Here is a 23258-nt window from a genome sequence, read left to right on the forward strand (position 1 = left end):
AAACATCTACTTCTGCTTTATTGACTATGCCAAAGACTTTGTGTGAATCACAATAAACTGTGGAAAACTCTTCAAGAGATGGGAATACCAGACTACCTGACCTGCCTCTTGAGAAATCTGTATGCGGGTCAAGAAGCAACAGTTAGGACTGGACATGGAACAGCTGATTTGTTCCAAATAGGGAAAAGAGTATGTCAAGGCTGTATATTGTCACCCTGCTCATTTAACTTAGGTACAGAGTACATCATGAGAAACGCTGGGCTGGATGAAGCACAAGCTAGAATCAAGATTGCCAGGAGAAATATCAATTACCTCAGATATGCAGATGACACCACCCTTATGACAGAAAACAAAGAGGAACTGAAAAGTCTCATGATGAAAGTGAAAGAAAAGAGTGAAAGAGTTGGCTTAAAGCTCAACATTCAGAAAACTAAGGTCATGGCATCTAGCCCCATCACTTCATGGCAAATGGATGGGGAAACAATGGAAACAGTGGCTGACTTTATTTTTCTGGGCTCCAAAATCACTGCAGATGTTGACTACAGCCATGAAATTAAAAGACGCTCGCTTCTTGGAAGAAAAGCTATGATCAACCTAGACAGCATATTAAAAAGCAGAGACATAACTTTGTCAACAAAGGTCCGTCTAGTCAAAGCTATGGTATTTGAAATAGTCATGTATGGATGGGAGAGTTGTACCATAAAGAAAGCTGAGCACTGAAGAATTGATGCTTCTCAACTGTGGTGTTGGAGAAGACTCTTGAGAGTCCCTTGGAATGCAAGGAGATCCAACCAGTCAATCCTAAAGAAAATCAGTCCTGAATATTCATTGGAAGGACTGATGCTGAAGCTGAAACTTCAGTACTTTGGCCACCTAATGCAAAGTGCTGACTCATTTGAAAAGACCCTGATGCTGGGAAAGATTGAGGGCAGGAGGAGAAGGTGCTGACAGAGAATGAGATGATTGGATGGCATCACCAACTCAATGGACATGGGTTTGGGTGGACTCTGAGAGTTGGTGATGGACAGGGAGGCCTGGCGTGCTGTGGTTCATGGGGTCGCAAAGAGTTGGACACGACTGAGCGACTGAACTGATCTGAACTGATGTATGCATAAGAGGGTGCTCAGTGAGAGAGATCACTGGGCAGCACAGGGAGCCTGCCCCTATCATCCCCAGGGTGGACAGGACACGGAGATGTCGTGTCCTGCTGAGCACATGTGGGCATCAGTCTCTGTAGCAGGGCTACATCATGGGCCTGAGACACAATCTGTTGCACAGGCCCCACCTGAGAAGGCTCCCACAAATTCAGGAGCCCCTCAGTTCTGAAGAATCTATCCTTATCAGGACTTAGGTCTGTAAATGACCTTGGAGAAAAATCTGAACACAGAGTATATGGTGTACTGGGGTCCAGATTCATGTACACCCCAGTTCCTAAATAGAGTGTTGGAAGATTAACATAGCAGCATCATAAGAGAAACTCAGAGAGCCTTCTCTGAGGCCGGGAGAGTGCTCGCTCCTGTCCTAGGGTGAGCTGACACTGGGGGCTGGCCCTCTCTGACCCCCGTGTGTCATTGCTAAGGGTTATCTTGCCCACTGATACTTTTAGATTACAGTAGCTCTTATTCCATGAAGTAGCTACAAAATTGTCCAACAGCCATTATACTGCAGGTGTTTCTATATTTGACATCTGCTCCAATCAAAAGACTCTCCCTCGAACATTGCAGTAGGTATCCCAGGGTGGACCAGGAGAAAAATTGACAGCCAGTGTCCCCTCCCTACTGAGAGAAAGCTGTCTTAGGAATATCATGTATTTCCCTGGATGTGCTCCAAATTCACCAATGAATTGGGGTAAAAGAGTTTAAAGAATTCTCAGATAAGGTCAAAATCAGCAGAAGATCTGGGTGGGGGCTGGGGCGCAGGTAACCGCTTAGAGTTCAGTCCAGCCCAACAGAAGTTGATTAGAAGAAAGGTTGGAGGTGACCAAGGGATTCTGCCGACACAGCCTTGCTCTGGGTCTTGGATGAAGAGCGAGCGAGTGAACTAGAATGCTCCCCAGAGCAAGTAGCAGAGTCATAGGACTTTTTCCAAGATAAGGGGAAGGGATCTTTCCCACAAGGTGTAACCAGAGGTGATGAAAAAAAGGCATAGACTTACCTTATAATGATTAATGTATAGAGGGCACACCACCTTCCAATGACATGCAATTTGCTTAAGTGACTTGATGATAAAATAAAGATAAGGGAACAAATATAGGCAGCACAGCCCCACCAGAGAATCAGTAACTTCTGGTTTGTGTGGAGATGGCCCTGGGACTGCAGCTTCAGCGGCAGGTGCTGGCTGGACTCCTGCTCTGTCTGTGCGCCGGGCGTTGGACCGAGGCTGGGAAGGTGCTGGTGGCCCCCATGGAGGGCAGCCACTGGCTCAGCATGCGGGAGGCCGTGCGGGAGCTCCATGCCAGAGGTCACCAAGCAGTGGTCGTTGCTCCAGAGGTCAATGTGCTCGTCAAGGCAGAGGACTTTTTCATCAAGAAAACCTATGCCATTCCATACACCCAGGATGATTTTAATTACTTCCTGATGGGCAGTTTTAATATGTTTTTTGAAAGAGTGAATTTTCTAACCATGTTTTGGAAAACTATTGAAGCTACCAAAAATGCATCTGTGGTCTTTGCAAGGTCTTGTGAGGCACTGCTGTATAACAAGGACCTGATCAGAGACCTAAATGCCAGTTCCTTCGATGTGGTTTTAACGGACCCTGTTTACCCCTGCGGAGCAGTGCTGGCTAAGTACCTGTCCATTCCTGCTGTGTTTTTCTTGCGTTTCCTTCCCTGTGACTTAGATGTTGAGGGCGCAGCATGCCCAAACCCTTTCTCTTATGTTCCTAAGTTTTTAACAAGGAATTCAGACCACATGACATTCTTCCAAAGGGTCAAGAACATGCTCTATCCTCTGACCCTGAAGTACCTTTGCCATTTTTCTTTCGCTCCTTATGCTCGTATGGCCTCTGAGCTTCTTCAGAGACATGTGTCGCTGGTGGAGATTTTTGGCTCTGCGTCTGTGTAGCTGTTCAGAGGAGACTTTGTGATGGACTACCCACGGCCGATCATGCCCAACATGGTGTTCATTGGGGGCATCAACTGTGGCAACAGGAAACAGTTATCTCAGGTCTGTACTGCTGCTTTTATTCAATCAATGTTTCAAGTGGAACACATTATTTTTAATGAAAAAAATTAAGAAAACTTTTTATGCCTTGCCACGCGTCTTGTGGGATTCTAGTTCACCTGCCAGGGATTGAACTCAAGCCCTTGGCAGTGAGCGCTTGGAATGCAAACCTGGTCCAGCAGAGAATTCCCTAGTGAAATACATATATTTTTAAAAAAACTTACTTCCAGGTTCTTTCTTATCTACTGATCTTTCTAAAGATTTCTAACTTTCAATGTCCTTCTAGCAATTTTTGGTGAGATAAGTTGTTAAAGTATGTCCAGTAGTGTAGTAAAAGTTTGTAATAGTCTTTGAGAGGAATGAGAGGCAGAGGTAATGGCAATAATAGGTTGGTAAGAAATGGTGTGACTCAACCATGATTGTCCTTTGTAAAGGTACTGTTATAACTGTGTGAAATTTTATCCGGATGAGTAGAAGCAGAGAACTTGAGCTGTGAATCCATCCACCAGGGATTTTTCACTGAGGTATTCAACTGAAGGATGAGAGAACTGGCCACCTGCACTTACTGACCTGATAATCCTTAGTGGTTTTGTCTCGGAAGAGACAGGTGTGATCACAGGAGACCTGACACCCAAAGGAGACAGAAGTTTCAGAGAGGTCAGATAAATTAAGTGGAAGTGAGACAATGCTGGATAGAGAATTTGGGCTCTCTGTGATCACAGAAAGGAATAATAGACCCAGCTTTGCAGAGATGGAGCTGTGCTCACCAGAAGTCTTCTGACTAGGTATTGGTGTCTGGAGAAAACCGTGGTGTCATACAGCGTTGGATTGCATGTCATGTAGATCTTCAGTTGTGACACTGGGGTCATCAAGGCTAGTGGTGGGGGCTGGAGAGGAGGTAAAGCTGAGCCTAAGAGCACAGTGGCGCTGGCGACAGTGATGCCAAGAACCGAGTCTCAAAGAGGAAGCATTCTGACCACATCACCAAACTTACCCCAGCTCAGTCCGCCCTACCCCAAGTTTCCATTATGGGAATTACTGCTTTCCCCATAGTTTCTGAGTCTTCTTATGTTAACTCTGAATATTTGGGTTTAATTGAAATAAGACTCTTGGGGGCAGTTGTTTCTTAACCCACCAAGTTAATCATGATTTTGCCCATCTATGTCACACGCAGTGAATTTATATTAACTTTCACGACTTTTGGTCTCTTAATGTTTTTGGTTTTTTTCATTTTTTGTTGAATCTTTTTATACTAATTGAACAATAATTAGACTGTTGCTATTTTCTGTTTCTTCCTGGTTCAGCTTTGGGAGATTGTGCATTTCTAGGAATCTGTCCATGTCTGCTACTTGTTCATTTTTTGGTTTGTTGTTATTCACAAAAAGATCTTATGATCCTTTACATTTTTGTGGTGTTGGTTGTGCCTTCTCTGTTTCATTTCTGATTTGATTTACTTTGACCGTCTCTCTTTTTCTCCTGATAAATCTGGATGAAGTTTCAGAAAATTGAGGTGTATCAATTTTATTTATTTCTTCAAAGAAAGAGTTCTTCATTCACTTAGCTTTTATATTTCAGCTCTTATTTGTATTTTTTTCTGTATACTGTCTTGGATTTCATATATTCTTTTATTTACTTTTGGTATAAGGTTAGGTTATGTATTTGTGATTTCTCTTATTTCTGGATGTACACTTGTATTGCTATAAACCTCCTTCTTAGAACTGCTTTTGTTGTTTCCCACAGATTTTGGACTATTGAGTTTTCAATTTCATTTGTTTCCAAGTATTTTTAATTTCCCTTGTTATTTCTTCAGTGACCCATTGGTTGGTTGTTGTACATGGGTTATTTTTAATTTCCCTTGTTATTTCTTCAGTGACCCATTGGTTGGTTGTTGTACATGGGTTATTTTTAATTTCCCTTGTTATTGCTTCAGTGACCCATTGATTGGTTGTTGTACATGGGTTATTTTTAATTTCCTTTGTTATTTCTTCAGTGACCCATTGATAAGTTGTTGTACATGGGTTACCCTCCATGTGTTTGTGTTTTTCCAGTTTTTTCTTTGTAGTTGAGTTTTGGTTTCATAACGTCATGATTGGAAAATGTGCTTGATGTGATCTCAGTCTTCTTAAATCTGCTGAGACTTGTTTTGTGGCCTTACATGTGATCTATCCCAGGGGACGTTCCATGTTCCCTTGAAAAGAATGTGTTTACTGCTGCTTTTGGATGGAATGGTCTATGTATGTTGATTAAATCTAAGTGATCTAATGTGTTGTTTAAGGCCAGTGTTCCCTTATTGATTTTCTATCTGAATGACGTGTCTATTAATGTATGTGGAATTTTAAAGTACACCAATATGGTTGTTTGCTGTCAACTTCTCTTTCTATGTCTGTTAATGCTTGCTTTTTGCATTCGGGTGCTCCTCTGTTGTGGCCGTATCTGTCTCTCCATATATATCTAATGGTGACACGCTGGTTACTGGGTCCCGGAGTGTCTTGCTGTAAGGCCTGGGGGATGGACCTGGTGTCAGCATGCTGGAGGGTGGATTGCGGCCCAGAGTTCCCTGGGCTGGAGCTAGTGCACTAGTAGGTGATTCCACACCCTGGGCCCCCTGGAGGACAGGGCCAGGTCCTGGGGCTTCTGGTGGATGAGTCCATGTCCCAGGTAGCTGGGATCTCAGCAAGTCTTAAGACAGTCGTCCTGTTAGTGAGCCAGTTTGTGTCTCCACTCAACTATCTCCTATACTTGAGGCAACACAGTACTGGTGTTGACAGGCTGATGGGTGGGGCTGGGTCCTAAGGCTAATATGGCATAAGTGAAGTCGCTCAGTCATATATGACTCTCCTGAAAGTAAAAGTAAGCCCCACTGGCCTTCCAAGCCCAGTATTCTGGGAGCTCTTCTTCCTGGTTCTGGACCCCAAGCTGGGAGGCTCAGTGTGGGTTCATAGGCTTTACTCCTTAGGGAAAGCCTCAGCAATTATAATTATCCTCTATATGTGGATCATCTGCCCAGGTGTATTGGTCTTGATTATACTGTGCCTCCTCCGCTTGGAGAGCCAAGGAACTATAGGATATAGAGACTCCACTTTCAAAGGGTGCACACAAAATCTCACACACTCTAAGACCCAGGGAATAAACAATATTCTGAAAGGAGCCTGGATCAGACCCACCTGATGATTTAGAAGAGCATCCCAGAGAGGCAGAAGGCAAATAGAGATCATCATGGTGATATAGATACTGACAGTAGCCTTTTTGGGAAGCTACATTTTACCCCAAAACACTGCACTGGAAAGTGCCACTTTTGAATCATATCTATGGCATATTAGGGCTTCCCTGGTGGCTCAGACGGTAAAGCGTCTGCCCACAATGCGGGAGACCCAGGTTCAATTCCTGGGTCGGGAAGATCCCCTGGAGAAGGAAATGGCAATCCACTCCAGCACTCTTGCCTGGAAAATCCCATAGATGGAGGAGCCTGGCAGGCTACAGTCCATGGGGTTGCAAAGAGTCAGACACAAGTGAGTGACTTAGCGTGTGCACACACACACACACACACACAATGTTTCATAGATAAGTCCAAAGATGTACATTTTCAATTTTTTTTATTAAAGAAAGCTCAATGTGCCCAATTCTGAAAATCATGTCTTAAAATATATCTTCATTTAACTGAATTTTGTTCAATTTGCTTTTGGAATTTTTAATAGTTTTTACTTTAACATATAGCTGCTGGGTTGTTGCACACAGGTTTATGCCTGCTGTGTTTCCTCATAAAATTTGCTTTTTAACAATGTTAAATTGTGATAAAATACCTCTAACATAAGATTTGCCCTGTTAACCATTTTCAAGTGTACAGTTTAGTAGTGTTAATTACAGTCATATTGTTGTACAACCATTTTCCAGAACTCTTCATCTTGAAAAGCTGGAACTGTATACCCCTTAAACAACATCTCTGCAGTTTCCCACACTCCATAGTCTGTAGTAACCACCATTTTACTTCCTGTCTCTATAAGTTTGACTTCTCTAGGTACCTCATATTAGTGGAGTCATACAATATTTTCATATTTGATACTGACATATTTCCGTTAGTATCTTGTCCTGTAGGTTCAATCATGTTGTCAGAATTTCTTTCCTTTTTAAGGCCAAATAATATTCCATTATATAGCTAGACCAAACTTGTTATCTGTTTATCTGCCAATGAAAGGGTTGCTTTCCCTTCTATAGTTGTGCATAATGCTGCTATGAATATGGATGTACAAATATCTTTTTGAGACTTTTTTCAATGTTTTTTTTCTGTGTATACCTAGAAGTGGAATGGATGGATCACCTGGTATTTCTGTTCTTAATTTTTTGAGGACCTTCCATACTATGTCCACAGTGGCTACACCCTTTACATTCCCATCATCATTACACAGATGGGATGTACATTACATTGTACATTACACATTGTACATTACACTTGTACATTACATTGATGTACCAGTGCTACACCATTTACATTCCCATCACCATAACATTCCCAGTACATGAGGGTTCTAATTTTTCCACATTTTCTTCAAGACCTGTTTTCTGTTTTTTTTTTTTTTTAAATGATCAGTTTCCTAATGGTGTAAGGTGATATCTGATTTCCCTAGTGATTAATGATATTGAGCATCTTTTTCATTGCTCATTAGTCATTTGCACATATTCTCTCAAGAAATGTCTAAGTCCTTTGTCCATTTTTGAATCAAGTCTTTTTGTTGTTGTTGAGTTATAGGAGTTCTCTATATATTCTGGATATATTAATCCCTTATCAGATATATGATTTGTAAATATTTTCTTCCATTCTATGGTTTGCCTTTGTACTCTGTTGATAATATCTTTTAATACATGCACTTAAAATTTTTCAAAGTCCAATGTGTTGTTTTTTTATGAGCTATGCTTTGTTGTAATTTTCAAGAAATCTTCACCAAATACAAGATAGTGAAATGTTGTCATATGTCTTTGTCTAAGAGTTTTATAGTGTTCAGTCTTACATTTATGTTTTTGATCCATTTTGAGTTCAACTTTTATATGTCATTTGTAAGTGTCCAAATGCACTGTTTGCATTCAGACATCTAGTTTTCCAAGCACCATTTGTTGAAAAGACCTTCTCTATTGAATATTATTTGCAATTTTCCAAAAATAACTTACCATATATATGAAGTCTATCTCTTTTAACTTGAAAAATTTATCCAAACATTGGCTGACACATATGTTTGGTAGTATTGGTCTGATAGGAATTACTCCTATCAGAAGCCTCACATGCTTCTAGGTGGATTGAAAAATTTTTTTTTGTAATATTACAAACCCCAGTGACATTGTACTTGGTCTGTCACTACATGTGTAGCTTAGCATGGGGCAAAATCAAGAGTGTTAGAGAGTTAAATCTTCCCATGCATGATGTTGCATGCCTCTACATTTATTTTATCCTAGTCTAGATTTATATCCCTAGCTATAGCAGAAAAAACACCACCATTTCCAATCCCCTAAGTGAACTGTGTTTCCTTACTTAGCTTATGGTATCTGTGTTAGGGCTTTCCTTGTGGCTGAGCTGGTAAAGAATCCACCTGCAATGCAGGAGACCTGGGTTCGATCCTTGAGTTGGGAAGATCCCCTGGAGAAGGGAAAGGCTACCCACTCCAGTATTCTGACCTAAAGAATTCCATGGATTGTATAGTCCATGGGGTCGCAAAGAGTCGGACACGACTGAGCGACTTTCACTTTCCTTTCCTCTAGGTTCAGCAATGTTGTCAAAATTTCCTTCTTTTAAAAGACTGCATAGTATTCCATTTTACAGATAGAGCACATTTGGCTTATCTATTCATCTGCCAATGAACATGGGTTACTTTTACCTTCTGCTGTTGTGAATAATGTTGCTATGAACCTGGATGTACAAATACCTCTTGAGACCATGCTTTCAATTCTTTTGGGTATATACCCATAAGAGGAATGGCTGGATCATTTGGTATTTCTATTATTTATTTTTTGAGGGGCTGGATATATTTTCAACAGTGGCTGTACCATTTTACATTCCCACCAACAGTACACCAGGGTTCCAGTTTCTCCACATCCTCTTCAAGACTTGTTTTCTGGGTGTTGGCTTTTTTTCTTTTTTTTTATGATAGTCATCCTAATGGTGTGAGGTGACTTTTCATTGTAGTTTAAAAATTTTTTATTTTATTTTTATTTGGAGGATAATTGCTTTACAATATTGGGTGGTTTCTGCCATACCTCCACAGGAATCAGCCATTTGTTGCTCATTTGTGACCAAATCTTTGGGACTCCATGGACAGCAGCACACCAGGCTTCCCTGTTCTTCACCATATGCTGGAGTGTGCTCAAATTCATGTCCATTGAGTCAGTGATGCCACCCAACCATCTCATCTTCTGTCGTCCTCTTCTCCTCCTGCCCTCAATCTTTTCCAGCATCAGGGTCTTTTCCAATGAGTTGGCTCTTCAAGTGGACAAAGTATTGGAGCTTCAGCTTCAGCATCAGTCTTTCCAATGAATATTCAGAACTGATTTCCTCTAGGATTGACTGGTTTGATCTACTTGTAGTACAAGAAACCCTCATGAGCCTTCTCCAACACCACTGTTGAAAAGTATCAATTCTCTGGTGCTCAGCCTCCTTTATGGTCCAACTTATCCATATATGACTACTGGAAAAGCTATAGCTTTGACTAGATGGACCTTTGTCAACAAATTAATGTCTCTACTTTTTAATATGCTGTCTAGGTTTGTCATACCTTTTCTTCCAAGGAGCAAATGTCCTTAATTTCTTGGCTGCAGTCACCATCTGCAGTGATTTTGGAACACAAGAAAACAGGGCATAGGTGACTCCTCAGCATTCAGTCCAGCCCCAGGGAACCCTAGCAGAGAGGTAGGAGGTGACCAAGGGAATGGACAGGCACAGTCTTGCTTCGAGTCTTGGATGAACAAGAGAGTGAACTAGAATGTTCTCCAGAGACAGCAGCAGAGTCAGAGGAGATTTTCCAAGGTAAGGGGATGTGATCTTTCCCTGGGTAAAATCAAAGGTGATGAAACACAGGCATAGTCTTATCCTGTAATGATTAATGTTCGGAGGGCATGCTGCCTTCCAATGACATGCCATTTTGCTTAAGTGATTTGATGATACAATAAGATAAGGGAACAAATATAGGCAGCACAGCCTGACCAGAGACTCAGTAGCTTCTGGTTTGTGTGGAGATGGCCCTGGGACTGCGGCTTCGGTGGCAGGTGCTGGCTGGACTCCTGCTCTGTCTGTGCGCCGGGCGTTGGGTGCTGGTGGCCCCCATGGAGGGCAGCCAGTGGCTCAGCATGCGGGAGGCCGTACGGGAGCTCCACGCCAGAAGTCACCAAACAGTGGTTGTTGTTCCGGAGATCAATGTGTGCGTCAAGGCAGAGGACTTTTTCACCACAAAAACGTACGCCGTTCCCTACACACAGGACAAATATGATTCCTTCCTGAAGACTCATGTACGTCTACTTTTTAAAAAAGTACACTTTGTAACAATGTTTCTGGAAACTATAGCATCTTTGAAAAATGTGTCTTTGCTCTTTGCAAGGTCTTGTGAGGCACTGTTGTATAACGAGGACTTGATCAGAGACCTGAATGCCAGTTCCTTTGATATGGTTTTAACAGACCCTATTTTGGGGCAGTGATGGCTAAATACCTGTCCATTCCTGCTGTGTTTTTTTTGCGTTCTGTTCCCTGTGACTTAGATGCTGAGGGCACAGCATGCCCAAACCCTTTCTCATATGTTCCTCGGTTATTAACAATGAATCCAGACCACATGACATTCTTCCAAAGGGTCAAGAACATGCTTTACCCTCTGGGCCTGAAGTACATTTGCCTGGTTACCTTCACTCCTTATGCACGTATGGCCTCTGAGCTTCTTCAGGGAGAGGTGTCCCTGGGGGAGATTCTTGCCTCTGGATCCGTGTGGCTGTTCAGAGGAGACTTTGTGACGGACTACCCGCGGCCGATCATGCCCAACATGGTGTTCATTGGGGACATCAACTGTGCCAACAGGAAACCTCAGGTTCTCAGGTGTGTACTGCTGCTTTTGCTCAATCAGTGCTCCCAGTGGAGCACGATCTTTTCATAAAAAAATTTTAAAAACTTTTTCACCACACTGCAACCTAAGGCCCTTGCGGTGAAATGGTGGGTCCTAATCACTAGACTGACAGGGAATTCCCAAGTGGAACATATTTTTAAAAAATAACCTACTTGCACATGCTCACTTATCTACTGATCTTTCTAAAGATTGCTACCTCCCATTCTCCTTCCAACACTCTTTGGTGAGATCCATTGTTAAAGTGCTCCAGGAGGGTAGTGTAGGCTTGTGATGATCTTTGAGAGGATTGAGAGGCAGGGCTGAGGGTCCGTATTCGGTCTGAGAAAGAATTGTGTGGCTCAACTGTGACTGCCTTTTTGTAAAGGCACTGTTGTGATGGTCGTGCAGTTTTCTCAATCTAGTAGGAGCCAAGAGCTTGAGCTGTGAATCCATCCATCATGGGTTTTGCTTGAGGGTGTTCAATAGGAGGAGGAAAGAACTGGCAAACTGCATTTGTTGTTCTGATAGTTTATCGTGGTTTTGTCTTGGAAAGGTCTTAGGTGTGGTCACTGGAAATCTAAACACTGAAAGGAAGCAGAAGTTTCAGAGAGGTTGAATAAATTAAGTGGAAGTGAGACAATATTGGAGACAGAAGTTGGGCTCTCTCTTATGAGAGAAAGAAATAATTGAGTCCAACTTTTCAGAGATGGACCTGTGCTGACCAGAAATCTTCTGACCAGGAGTTGGGGTCTGGAGGGGTGGCGGGGAGTTACATAGTTAGATGCATGCGAGATGGGTCACCAACTTGGGACACTGAGATCGTAAAAGGCCTGGGGGGGCAGCTGGAGAGGAGGAAAAACTGAGCCTATGAACACAGTAGCAGAGGGCACAGTAATGAAGAAAACTGAGTTTCAGAGAGGAAGGGTTTGACCTCATCACCACACCTACCCCAGCCCCGTCATCACACCCCACATTTCCATGGTGGGAACTACTGTGTTCCTCATCATTTCAAAGTCTTCTTATATTAATCCTGAATTGTTGCTGTTGTTCCATTGCTAAGTTACCCCATGGACTTCAGCACAGCAGGCTTCCCCGTCCTTCACTATCTCATGGAGCTTGCTCAAATCATGTTTATTAACTTGGTGATGCCATCCAACCATCTCATCTTCTGTCGTCCCCTTCTCGTCCTGCCTTCAATCTTGCCCAACATCAGTGTCTTTTCCGATGAGTCAGGTGTTCACCTCAGGTGGCTAAAGTATTGGAGCTTCAGCTTCAGCTCAGTCCTTCCATTGAATATTCAGGATTGCTTTTCTTTAGGATTGATTGATTTGATCTCCATGCAGTCCAAAGGACTCTTAAGAGTCTTCTCCAGCACAATCAATTCTTCGGTACTTAGTCTTCTTTATGCTCCAGCACTCACATCCATACATGACCGCTGTAAAAATTATAGCTTGACTCTGTTGAATTTTGTTGGCAAAGTAATGTCTCTGCTTTTTAATACTCTGTTTAGGTTTGTCATAGCTTTTCTTCCAGGGAACATGTGTCTTTTATTTTTGAAGCTTTAGTCAACATCCACAATGATTTTGGAATGCAAGAAAATAACATGTCACTGTTTCCAATTTTTCCCTATCTATTTGCCATGAAGTAATGGGACTGGATGCCATGGTCTTAGTTTTATGAATGTTGAGTTTTAAGCCAGCTTTTTCATTGTCTTCTTTAACTCTCATCAAGAGGCTCTTTAGTATTCTTTGTTTTCTGCCATTAGAGTGGTATCATCTGCATATCTGAGGTTGTTGACATTGCTCCTAGAAATCTTGATTCTAGGTTGTGATTCATCCAGCCTTTGCATTTTGCATGATGTATTTTCATCTAAGTTAAATAAGAAGGATGACATTATACTGCCTTGATGTATTCCTTTCCCAATTTGAAACAGGTCTGTTGTTCCATGTCCAGTTCTAACTGTTGCTTCCTGAGATGCATACAGGTTTCTTGGGAGGCAGGTAACGTGGTTTAGTATTCCCATCTCTTTTAGAATTTTTCAGTTTGTCGTGATCCAGTCAAAGGCTTTTTTGCGTAGTCAATGAAGCAGAAATAGATGTTTTTCTGGAATTCCCTTGCTTTCTCTATGATCGAACAGATGTTGGCAATTGGATCTCTTATTCTACCTTTTCTAAATTCAGCTTGCACATCTGGAGTTTTTGGTTCACATAGTGTTGAAGCCTCAGTTCAGTTCAGTCACTCAGTCGTGTCTGACTCTTTGCAGCCCCATGAACCGCAGCACGCCAGGCCTCCCTGTCCATCACCAACTCCCAGGGTTCACCCAAACTCATGTCCATTAAGTTGGTGATGCCATCCAACCATCTCATCCTCTGTTGTCCCCTTCTCCTGCCTTCAATCCTTCCCAGCATCAGGGTCTTTTCAGATGAGTCAGCTCTTCGCATCAGGTGGCCAAAGTATTGGAGTTTCAGCTTCAACATCAATCCTTCCAATGAATACCCAGGACTGATCTCCTTTAGGATGGACTGGTTGGATCTCCTTGCAGTCCAAGGGACTCTCAAGAGTCTTCTCCAACACCACAGTTTAAAAGCATCAATTCTTTGGCTCTCAGCTTTCTTTATAGTCCAACTCTCACATCCATACATGACCACTGGAAAAACCATAGCCTTGACTAGACGGACCTTTGTTGGCAAAGTAATGTCTCTGCTTTGTAATATGCTGTCTAGGTTGGTCATAACTTTTCTTCTAAGGAGTAAGTGTCTTTTTATTTCATGGCTGCAGTCACCATCTGCAGTGATTTTGAAGCTCCAAATAAATAAAGTCTGCCACTGTTTCCACTGTTTCTCCATCTATTTGCCATGAAGTGATGGGACCGGATTACCACAGTCTTTGTTTTCTGAATATTGAGTTTAAGTCAACTTTTTCACTCTCCTCTTTCACTTTCATCAAGAGGCTCTTTAGTTCTTCTTCACTTTCTGCCATAAGGGTGGTGTCATCTGCATATCTGAGGTTATTGATATTTCTCCGGGCAATTGATTCCAGCTTGTGCTTCTTCCAGCCCAGCATTTCTCATGATGTACTCTGCGTATAAGTTAAATAAACAGGGTGACAATACACAGCCTTGACGTACTCCTTTTCCTATTTGGAACCAGTCTGTTGTTCCATGTCTACTTCTAACTGTTACTTCTTGAGCTACACAGATTTCTCAGGAGGCAGGTCAGGTGGTCTGGTATTCCCATCTCTTTCAGAATTTTCCACAGTTTATTGTGATCCACACAGTCAAAGGCTTTGGCATAGTCAATAAAGCAGAAATAGATGTTTTTCTGGAATTCTCTTGCTTTTTTGATGATCCAGCAGATGTTGGCAACTTGATCTCTGGTTCCTCTGCCTTTTTTAAAACCAGGTTGAACATTTGGAAGTTCATGGTTCATGTATTGTTGAAGCCTGGCTTGAAGAATTTTGAACATTACTTTGCTAGCGTGTGAAGTAAGCCCAATTGTCCAGTAGTTGGAACATTCTTTGGCATTGCCATTCTTTGAGATGAGAATGAAAACTGTCCTTTTCTAGTCCTGTGGCCACTGCTGAGTTTTCCAAATATGCTGGGGTATTGAGTAGAGCACTTTAACAGCCTCAATTTTAGGATTTTAAACAGATCAGCTGGAATTGTTTCACCTCCACTGGCTTTTTTTGTAGTAATGCTTCCTAAGGCCCTCTTGACTTCACACTCTGTGATGTCTGGCTTTGGTGAGTGAGCACACCTTCATTGTTGTCTGGGTCATTAAAACCTTTTTTGTACAGTTTGTGTAGACTCCTCTGTCTGTGGAATTTTCCAGGCAAGAATACTATTGTGGGTTACCATTTCCTATTCTAGGGGATCTTCCTACATCCAACCTCGGGATTGAACCCACATGTCCTGTGTCTCCTGCATTTGTAGGAGGATTCTTTACCACTGTGCCACGTGGGAAGCCCTGAACATAAACTTCAAGATGTAATAAAGATCCAGAATAATGCGCACTTCAGTCCCTACACAGAGCAGCGGAAGCCTAGTGGGGTCCGCATCAGAAGAGGATTCACAGAGCCTGCACGGAGGCATGGGGCCGTCCTTCCTGTCCAAAGTGCAGCAGGTCCTGGAGCCTGGCACCCTCTGAACCCCACTGTCATTACAAAAAGCTGCCTTGCCCACTGATGGTTTAGGTAACAGGAAGTTCTACTCCATGAGGCAGAGAAAGAATTCTCAAGCAGCCCTTCTGCTGTTGTCCTCAAGGATCCTTCCAGATGTTTCCATATCGGGCAGCTGCTCCAACAGACTCTCTCTGGGGAGTGCACGAGGTGTCCAGTTTGGAACCAGAGCAAATCAGAGAGCCACCATCCCCTCCCTGCTGAGAGAAGGCTGTTCTTGGGATGTTATATGTTTCCCTGGATGTGCTCCATATTCACCCATGATGGGGGAAAGAGTTTAAAGAGTTCTCAGATAAGGTCACATGCAGCAGAGGTTCTGGGTGGGGACTGGGGCAGAGGTGACTCCTCAGCGTTCAGTCCAGCCCCAGAGAACAGGGTTAGCAGACAGGTAGGAGGTGACCAAGGGAATAGGGCAGACACAGTCTTGCTTTAGAAATTGGATGAAGAACAAGAGCGTGAACTAGAATGCTCCCCATTGGGAGCAGCAGGTCAGAAGAGTTTTTCCAAGATAAGGTGGGTAACCTTTCCCTGGGTGAAATCAGAGGTGATGAAACCCAGGCATGGACTTATCCTGTAATGATTAATGTAAGGAGGGCACGCTGCCTTCCAATGACATGCCATTTTGCCTAAGTGACTTGGTGATAAGATAAAGGCAACAAATACAGATGGCACAGACCAGACAGTCTGGCTTGTGCAGGGATGGCCCTGGGATGGCAGCTTCGGCGGCAGGTGCTGGCTGGACTCCTGCTCTGTCTGTGCGCCGGGCGATGGGCCGAGGCTGGGAAGATGCTGGTGGTCCCCATGGAGGGCAGCCACTGGCTCAGCATGCGGGAGGCCGTGCGGGAGCTCCACGCCAGGGGTCACCGGCAGTGGTCCTGTCTCTGGAGGTCAATGTGCACATCAAAGCAGAGGACTTTTTCATCACGAAAAGCTACACCGTTCTGTATACCCAGAATGAATTTGATTTCCTCATGTAGGGCCATTTTATTCTGAGTTTTGAAAGAGTACATTTTGTAACGATGATGTTGCAAACTATGGGGGCTTTGAAAATGTGTCTTTGCTCTTTCAAAGGTCTTGTAAAGGGCTTCTGTGTAACAAGGACCTGAATGCCAGTTCCTCTGATGTGGTTTTAATGGACCCTATTTATGCCTGTGGGGCAGTGCTGGCTAAGTACCTGTCCATTCCTGATGTGTATTTTTTTGCGTCTATTCCCTGCGACTTAGATGCTGAGGGCACAGTGTGCCCAAACCCTTTCTCATGTGTTCCTAGGATATTAACAACGAATCCAGACCACATGACATTCTTCCAAAGGGTCAAGAACATGCTCTACCCTCTGGCCCTGAAGTACATTTGCCTGATTACCTTCACTCCTTATGCACGTATGGCCTCTGAGCTTCTTCAGAGAGAGGTGTCACTGGGGGAGATTCTTGCCTCTGGATCCGTGTGGCTGTTCAGAGAAGACTTTGTGGTGGAGTACCCGTGGCCAATCATGCCCAACATGGTGTTCATTGGGGGCATCAACTGTGCCAACAGGAAACCTTTATCTCAGGTGTGTACTGCTGCTTTTGTTCAATCAGTGCTCCCAGTGGAGTGCATTTTATTTTTTAAAAAACAACAGTTCACGGTGTTTTGTTATGTACTGGTTTTTCTGATGATTTCTACCTCTCCTCCTCCTCCTCACCATCTGTGGTGAGATGCATTGTTAACGTGCCTCCAGGAGGGCAGTAAAGGCTTCCAATGATCTCTGAGAGGAGTGGGAGGCAGGGTTGAGGGTGTGTGATAGGATTGACAGGCAGTGGTGTGATTCCACCGTGATTGCCCCTTAATAAAGGCATCGGTATAACTGTTGTGCGGTTTTCTCCAGCGGAGTAGGAGCAGGTGCTTGAGCTGTGAATTTATCCTTCAGAGGATTTTGTCTGAGGGTGTTCAACAGAAGTGTAAGCAAAGTGGAGTCTGGTTGCTTGTAGCTCAAAAGACAGTAAAGAAGCAAGACTGGTGGATGTGAAAGTTTGCTTGGATGAATGTTTCCGGGAAGCGGATGGAGAGAGGAGAGTCCTGTCCAAACACTTATTTCCTCCTTGGACAATCAGAGGCAAGAGCTTTTATTGACAGAGGGAAGGGGCCTCTGTGTAGAAACAGCACAGTCAGCTCTGACAGTCATCTTGAAATTGGTGTCAGTGGTCTGACCACCATCATGTTAATTTTTGGTGCTCAGTCGATCAGTTGTGGCCAATTCTTTGTGACCCCATTGATGGTAGCTTGCCAGGCTCTTCTTTCCATGGAATTTTCCAGGCAAGAATACTGGAGTGGGTGGCCATTTCCTTCTCCAGGTTTAATTGCTTTGAGTACAGTTAATCTTCAGTCCCAGGGCCGGTTTGTTCCCATTTCCTTGAGGCCAGTTCTCAGAATGGTGGCAGCCTCTATGTCATGGCTACATCTGGTCACCATGGGGTTAACTTCTTCCACCTCATGGGGGTTTCAGTGTCTATGACAGCTCACGGGATACGGCTCAGAGCATTATCTATGGCCCCTGAGGAGGAACTAAAGGTCCTTGACTTTGATTACTGACTATTTAGTTTTGTTGGACTGTTTTCCTTTGTTTTTGCATTTTCTCACTTCGTTGACTAACGTCATTCTTGGGCTAAAGGTTTTCCACAGACAGAAGGCAGACAGAGGACATGGCCAGTAAGGACCATGGGGTCTGGCACCATCAAAACCAAGAAAGAATTGGTAGATTGCATCTGTTGACCTGATAGTTCTTAGTGGTTTTGTCTTGGAAGAGATTGAGGTGTGGTTACAGGAGAATTAAATGCCAAATGGAAGGAGAAGTTTTTGAATAAATTAAGTGGAAGTGGGACCATAGTGGAGAGAAAAGTCTGGGTTTCTGTGATTGGAGAAAGAAATAATTGGGTCCAACTTTTCAGAGATGAAGCTGTGCCTGCCATAAGTCTCTGAGCAGGAGTTGGGGTCTGGAGTAAGATGTGGGGATATACATAGCTGAATGGCATGTTAGGTAGGTGTTTAAGGTGGGACGTCATCAAAGACTAGTGATGAGGCCTGGAGAGCAGGGAAGACTGAGCAGTGATGTTGAGAAGTGGGTCTCAAAGAGGAAGTTTTTGACCACATCACCACACCTACCCCAGCCCAGGTCACTGCACCCCAAGTTTCCATGATGGAAACTACCACTTTCCTCATGGTTTCAGAGTCTTCCCATGTTAACCCTGAATATTTGGGTTTAATTGAAATAGGACTCATAGGGGCAGGGTTTGTCTTTTAATCTACTTAGCCCCCTTTTTTTTTTGCCCACTTATATGACTTGTACTGAGTTTGTATTAATTTCCATGACTTTGGATCTCTTATGGTTTTTGTATTCTTACTTTTATATCCCTTTACATTACTGTATTTATTATGGCAAAGGGCTCTATCTTCACATTTCATTTTTGCTCACACCACAATCTATTATACTTGGTTTTCTTCCTGTATGCAATGCATTTGTCCAATTGTAAAATATGTATGTATCGACTAGATTTGTAAAAGGTGGAAAGTACGGAAGCATTTAAAAAGCATTTGCCACTCCGTTCTTTCTAGTTTTTCTGTGTGAATATGTTCTCTAGAGGTAACTGCATTGGTTCAAATCCTCACTCCCGTTTTTCTAGCTGAATTACCTTGGCCGTGTGACCTAACTATTCTGACTTTATACTGTCATTGTAAACACACAAATAGTATCTATTATCATTATTATAACGTGCCCAGCAGACATGGTGTATCATCTGAAGGCATTTGGATATGTTTGTGCCGATTTCTTTGGTACGTGAAAAATCATGTACACTGAAATTTCCAAGTGTTACCACGGTACACACACTGTTAATTACTTTTGCTCCACTAAACTGTTGTTTTTACTTTGAGATTTTGTCACTCATTTATGTAGTGTGTTTACACTTAGAAGTTTACCTTTGGAGGTGGGCTTCCCTGGTAGCTCAGATGGTAAAGAATCCGCCTGCAATGCAGGAGACCCCGGTTTCATTCCTGGGTCTGAAATGTCCCCTGGAGAAGAGAATGGCTGCCCGCTCCAGTGTTCTTGCCTGGAGAATCCCATGCACAGAGGAGCCTGGTGGGCTACAGTCCATGGGGTTACAAAGAATCGGACATGACTGAACGACTTTCACTTTACCCTTAGAGGTGATGGCTTTGAATGTTAATGGACAATTTTTTCAAAATATGAAATATTAAAATCTAAATCTTTTGCATTTTTGTTTCTTCTCCTTCTTAAGATTTATGACACGTTGAATTATTTTACTGGTCTTCTCAAAGAAATCGCTTTTGGGTTTGCTTGTTCTTTTTACTATTTTTGTTTTCTATTTCATTGATTGCCACTTATTTTTTTATTGATGATGTCATCCTTGCTTAGTTAATTTTATAGCTGTTTTTCTGCTTTCCTTAGGTAAGCATTAATTTTCTTTTGTTTTCCTAATAATAAAGAATTGATGGTCATAAATAAAGCATTTCTTAGATCCCTTAGATTTTGAAATAAATTGTTCTCATATTCTTTCTATTTCTTAACTCAAACTTTTGTTTTTGATTTCCTCTTTGAGTCAGTGACTATCTGCTTTTGAAAAATAATTTTATTAGTTGTTTATTTATTTTTGGCTGCGCTGAACCTCTGTTGCTGCTCAGGCTTTCTCTAGTTGCCGCAAGCAGGGTCTACTCTTTGTTGCAATGTTCAGGCTTCTCATTGTGGTGGCTTCTCTTGTCGGGGAGCACAGGCTCCAGGGCGTGCCGGCTTCAGTAGCTGTGGGACATGGGTTCATCAGTTGTGGTTCCCAGGCTCTAGAGCACAGGCTCAGTAGGTGTGGCCCTCGGGCTCCGCTGCTCTGAGGCATGTGGGATCTTCCCAGATCAGCGATTGAACCTGGGTCTCCTGCAATTGCAGGTGGATTCTTAACCACTGAGCCACTAGGGGAGCCCTGCCGTTTGTTGTTGCTGGTGTTAACAAGGTTGCTTCTTAGTTCCCATGTGGTTAAGATTTATTGTGGTTACCTTTCTCCTATTTTTTCTATTTATTTTGGATTGTAATCAGAGAACGTTTCTTGTGAAGTCACTGCTGCTGCTAAGTCACTTCAGTTGTGTCCGACTCTGTGCGATCCCATAGACGGCCTCCTACCAGGCTCCTCGGTCCGTGGGATTTTCCAGGCAAGAGTACTGGAGTGGGGTGCCATTGCCTTCTCCGTGTGAAGTCATTGCTATAAAAATTTCTTAATAGGTCTTCTTTCTGATCTATTACAGAATTATCCAATAGAAGTATAATGCATACCACATGTGTAACTGAAAGCTTTGTAGTTGGCATATTTAGAAAAGCAAAAAGAGGGTTACATTAATTTTAATAGTATATTTTATTAAATCAGATATATATATATATATATATATAATATTGTCCTTTAAAGATATACTCAGTGTAAAAAATTTTAAGGTGTTCGTTTACTATTATTTCTTTCAGTTTTACTGAGATATAATTGACAGGCAGCCCTGAATAAGCTTAAAGTGGATGGCAGAGTGATTTGACTTTTCTAGATCATGAGGTGATTGCTATAACAAGTTTAGTGATCGCTCATCATCTTATATAGATACAAAATTAAAGGAGCAGAAAAAATTTTTTACCTTGTGATGAGAATTATTAGAATATTCTCTTAATGATGTTCATATGTAACATACAACAGTGTTAAATATATCTATCATGTTATACATTACACCCCTGTCCTTGTTTCTCTCATAATTGAAGCTTGTCCGCTTAGACTGCCTTCATCCAACTCCCCTTTGCCCCTGCTCTCTGCCTCTGGTAGCCACAAATTTGATTTCCATTTCTATGCATTTGTTGATTTTTGAAATATAATTGACCACAGTGCTATGTTAGTTCTGTTAGACAACATAGTGATTCAGTACTTCCATACCCGTCAAAAGAATCACCATGATAAACCCAGTTATGATATTCACAGTAGAAAGGTATTACATAACTTTTGACTCTATTTCATACACTCTTATTTCATACCTGTGACATTTATTTTGCAACTGGAAGTTTGGATCCTTTAAAAAACTTTTTAATTTGAGAATAATTGCTTTACAAAATTGTGTTGGTTTCTGCCATACATCAACATGAATCAGCCATAGGTATACGTATGACTCCTCTCTTCTGAACCCCTCCCCATCTCCCACACCACCCCACCCCTCTAGGTTGTCACCCCTCTGGGTTGTGCCTGATTTGAGCTCCCTGCATCATACAGCAAAGTTCCACTGGCTATGTATTTCACATATGGTAATTTATATGTTTCCCTGCTACTCTCTCAATTCAGGCCCCTCTCCTTCCCTCACTGTGTCCACAAGTCTGTTCTCTGTGTCTGCGTCTCCATCACTGCCCTGCAGATAGGCTCATCAGTACCGGCTTTCTAGATGCCATGTACATGCATTGAAAGAAAGTGGCAGTCAGTCATGTCTCACTCTTTGTGACTCCATGGACTGTAGCTCACCAGGTTCCTCTGTCCGTGGAATTCTCTGGGCAAGAATACTGGAGTGGGTTACCATGTCCTTCTCCAATATATGCATTAATATATATTTGTTTTCTCTTTCTGACCTCTTCACTCTGTATAACAGGCTCTGGGTTCATCTACCTCATTAGGGCTGACTCAAATGTGTCCTTTTCTATGGCTGTGTAATATTCCATTGTGCATATACCACAAGGCAGTTTGCATTTTCACCCCCCTTACCCTTCTCTCTCCTTTCCCCTCCCCACCCCTCTGTCAGCTGCTTCTTTGCTCTCTGTATCGATGAGTCCATTTGTTTTGTCATGCTTGTTCATTTGCTTTGTCTTTTTCCCCACATGTAAGTGAAATCATACAGCATTTGTCTTTCTCTTACTTCACTAGCATAATACCCTCTAGGTGCATCCATGTTGTTGCAAGTGATAAGATTTCTTTCTTTCTTATGGCTGAGTAATATTCAATAGCCAATATGTCTTGGCTATTGCAAACAGCAATACAACAAACACAGGGGTGTATATAGCTTTTCTAATTAGTGCTTTCCATTTCTTTGTAGGAATACCCAGGAGTAGAATTTCTGGATCATATGGTAGTCCTATTTTTACCTTTTTGAGAATCTTCGTAGTGTTTTCCGTAGTGGCTCTCCCAGTTTGCATTGACACCAACAATGCCCTAGAGTTCCCTTTTTCCTACATTCTTGCCAGCACTTGTTATTTATTGTCTTTTTGATAATAGTCATTTTGACAGGTGTGAGGCAATAGTTCTTTATGATTTGGTCTGTATTTCTCTTATGATTAGTGATGGTAAGCATGTTTTTATGTGCCTGTTGTCCTTCTGTATGTCTTCTCTGGAAAAATGTGTGTTTGAGTCTTCTGCCCATTTTTAATCATATTTTGTTGTTGTTGACTTGTATGAATTCTCTGTGTACTTTGGATATTAGCCTATTATTAGATATATCATTTGCAAATATCTTCTTCCATTCGGTAAGTGGCCTTTCCCTTTTGCTTGTAATTTTCTTTGCTGATCAAAAGATTTTAGTTTGATAAAGTCCATTTGTTTATTTTACTTTTATTTCTCTTGTCTGAGGAGTCATATCCTCCCAAAATATGTATTACTAATATTGAAGTTAAAGAGCATACTGCCTATGTTTTCTACTAGAAATTTTATGATTTTAGGTCTTACATTTAAGTCTTTACTCTATTTTGAATTTGTTTTTGCTCATGGCATGAGAGATTAATCCAGTTTGATTCTTTGGCATGTAGCTGTCAAATTTTCCCAACACATGTATTCAAGAGAATGTCTTTCCCCACTGTATTGTCTTACATGCT

The 23258-nt window shown here is 42.3% G+C and overlaps 3 protein-coding genes and 1 pseudogene across 4 annotated transcripts in view; all 4 read left to right on the top strand.

Moving 5' to 3' along the window:
• Nucleotides 1–23258, top strand: part of LOC102264665 (UDP-glucuronosyltransferase 1-6) — a 151828-nt gene that overhangs the window by 95634 nt on the left and 32936 nt on the right. The gene's annotated exons all lie outside the window — the stretch shown is intronic.
• Nucleotides 2301–3062, top strand: LOC138986319 (UDP-glucuronosyltransferase 1-2-like). Its single transcript, XM_070365385.1, has one exon. It carries the CDS (start codon nucleotides 2301–2303, stop codon nucleotides 3060–3062), a length of 762 nt encoding a protein of 253 aa, XP_070221486.1.
• On the top strand, nucleotides 10377–11278 carry LOC102269158 (UDP-glucuronosyltransferase 1A3). Its single transcript, XM_005895019.2, is given in 2 exon segments — nucleotides 10377–10818; nucleotides 10821–11278. Coding segments are annotated over 2 exon segments (900 nt in total).
• Nucleotides 16103–21864, top strand: LOC102268880 (UDP-glucuronosyltransferase 1A3-like; annotated as a pseudogene).

Source organism: Bos mutus, chromosome 3 (genome assembly GCF_027580195.1).
Source record: "Bos mutus isolate GX-2022 chromosome 3, NWIPB_WYAK_1.1, whole genome shotgun sequence".
Classification (NCBI taxonomy): Eukaryota; Metazoa; Chordata; class Mammalia; order Artiodactyla; family Bovidae; genus Bos; species Bos mutus.

Bases quoted from the DNA above. Each gene is read 5' to 3' on its own strand.
- LOC138986319 (XM_070365385.1), top strand. From the start codon at position 2,301: ATGGCCCTGGGACTGCAGCTTCAGCGGCAGGTGCTGGCTGGACTCCTG.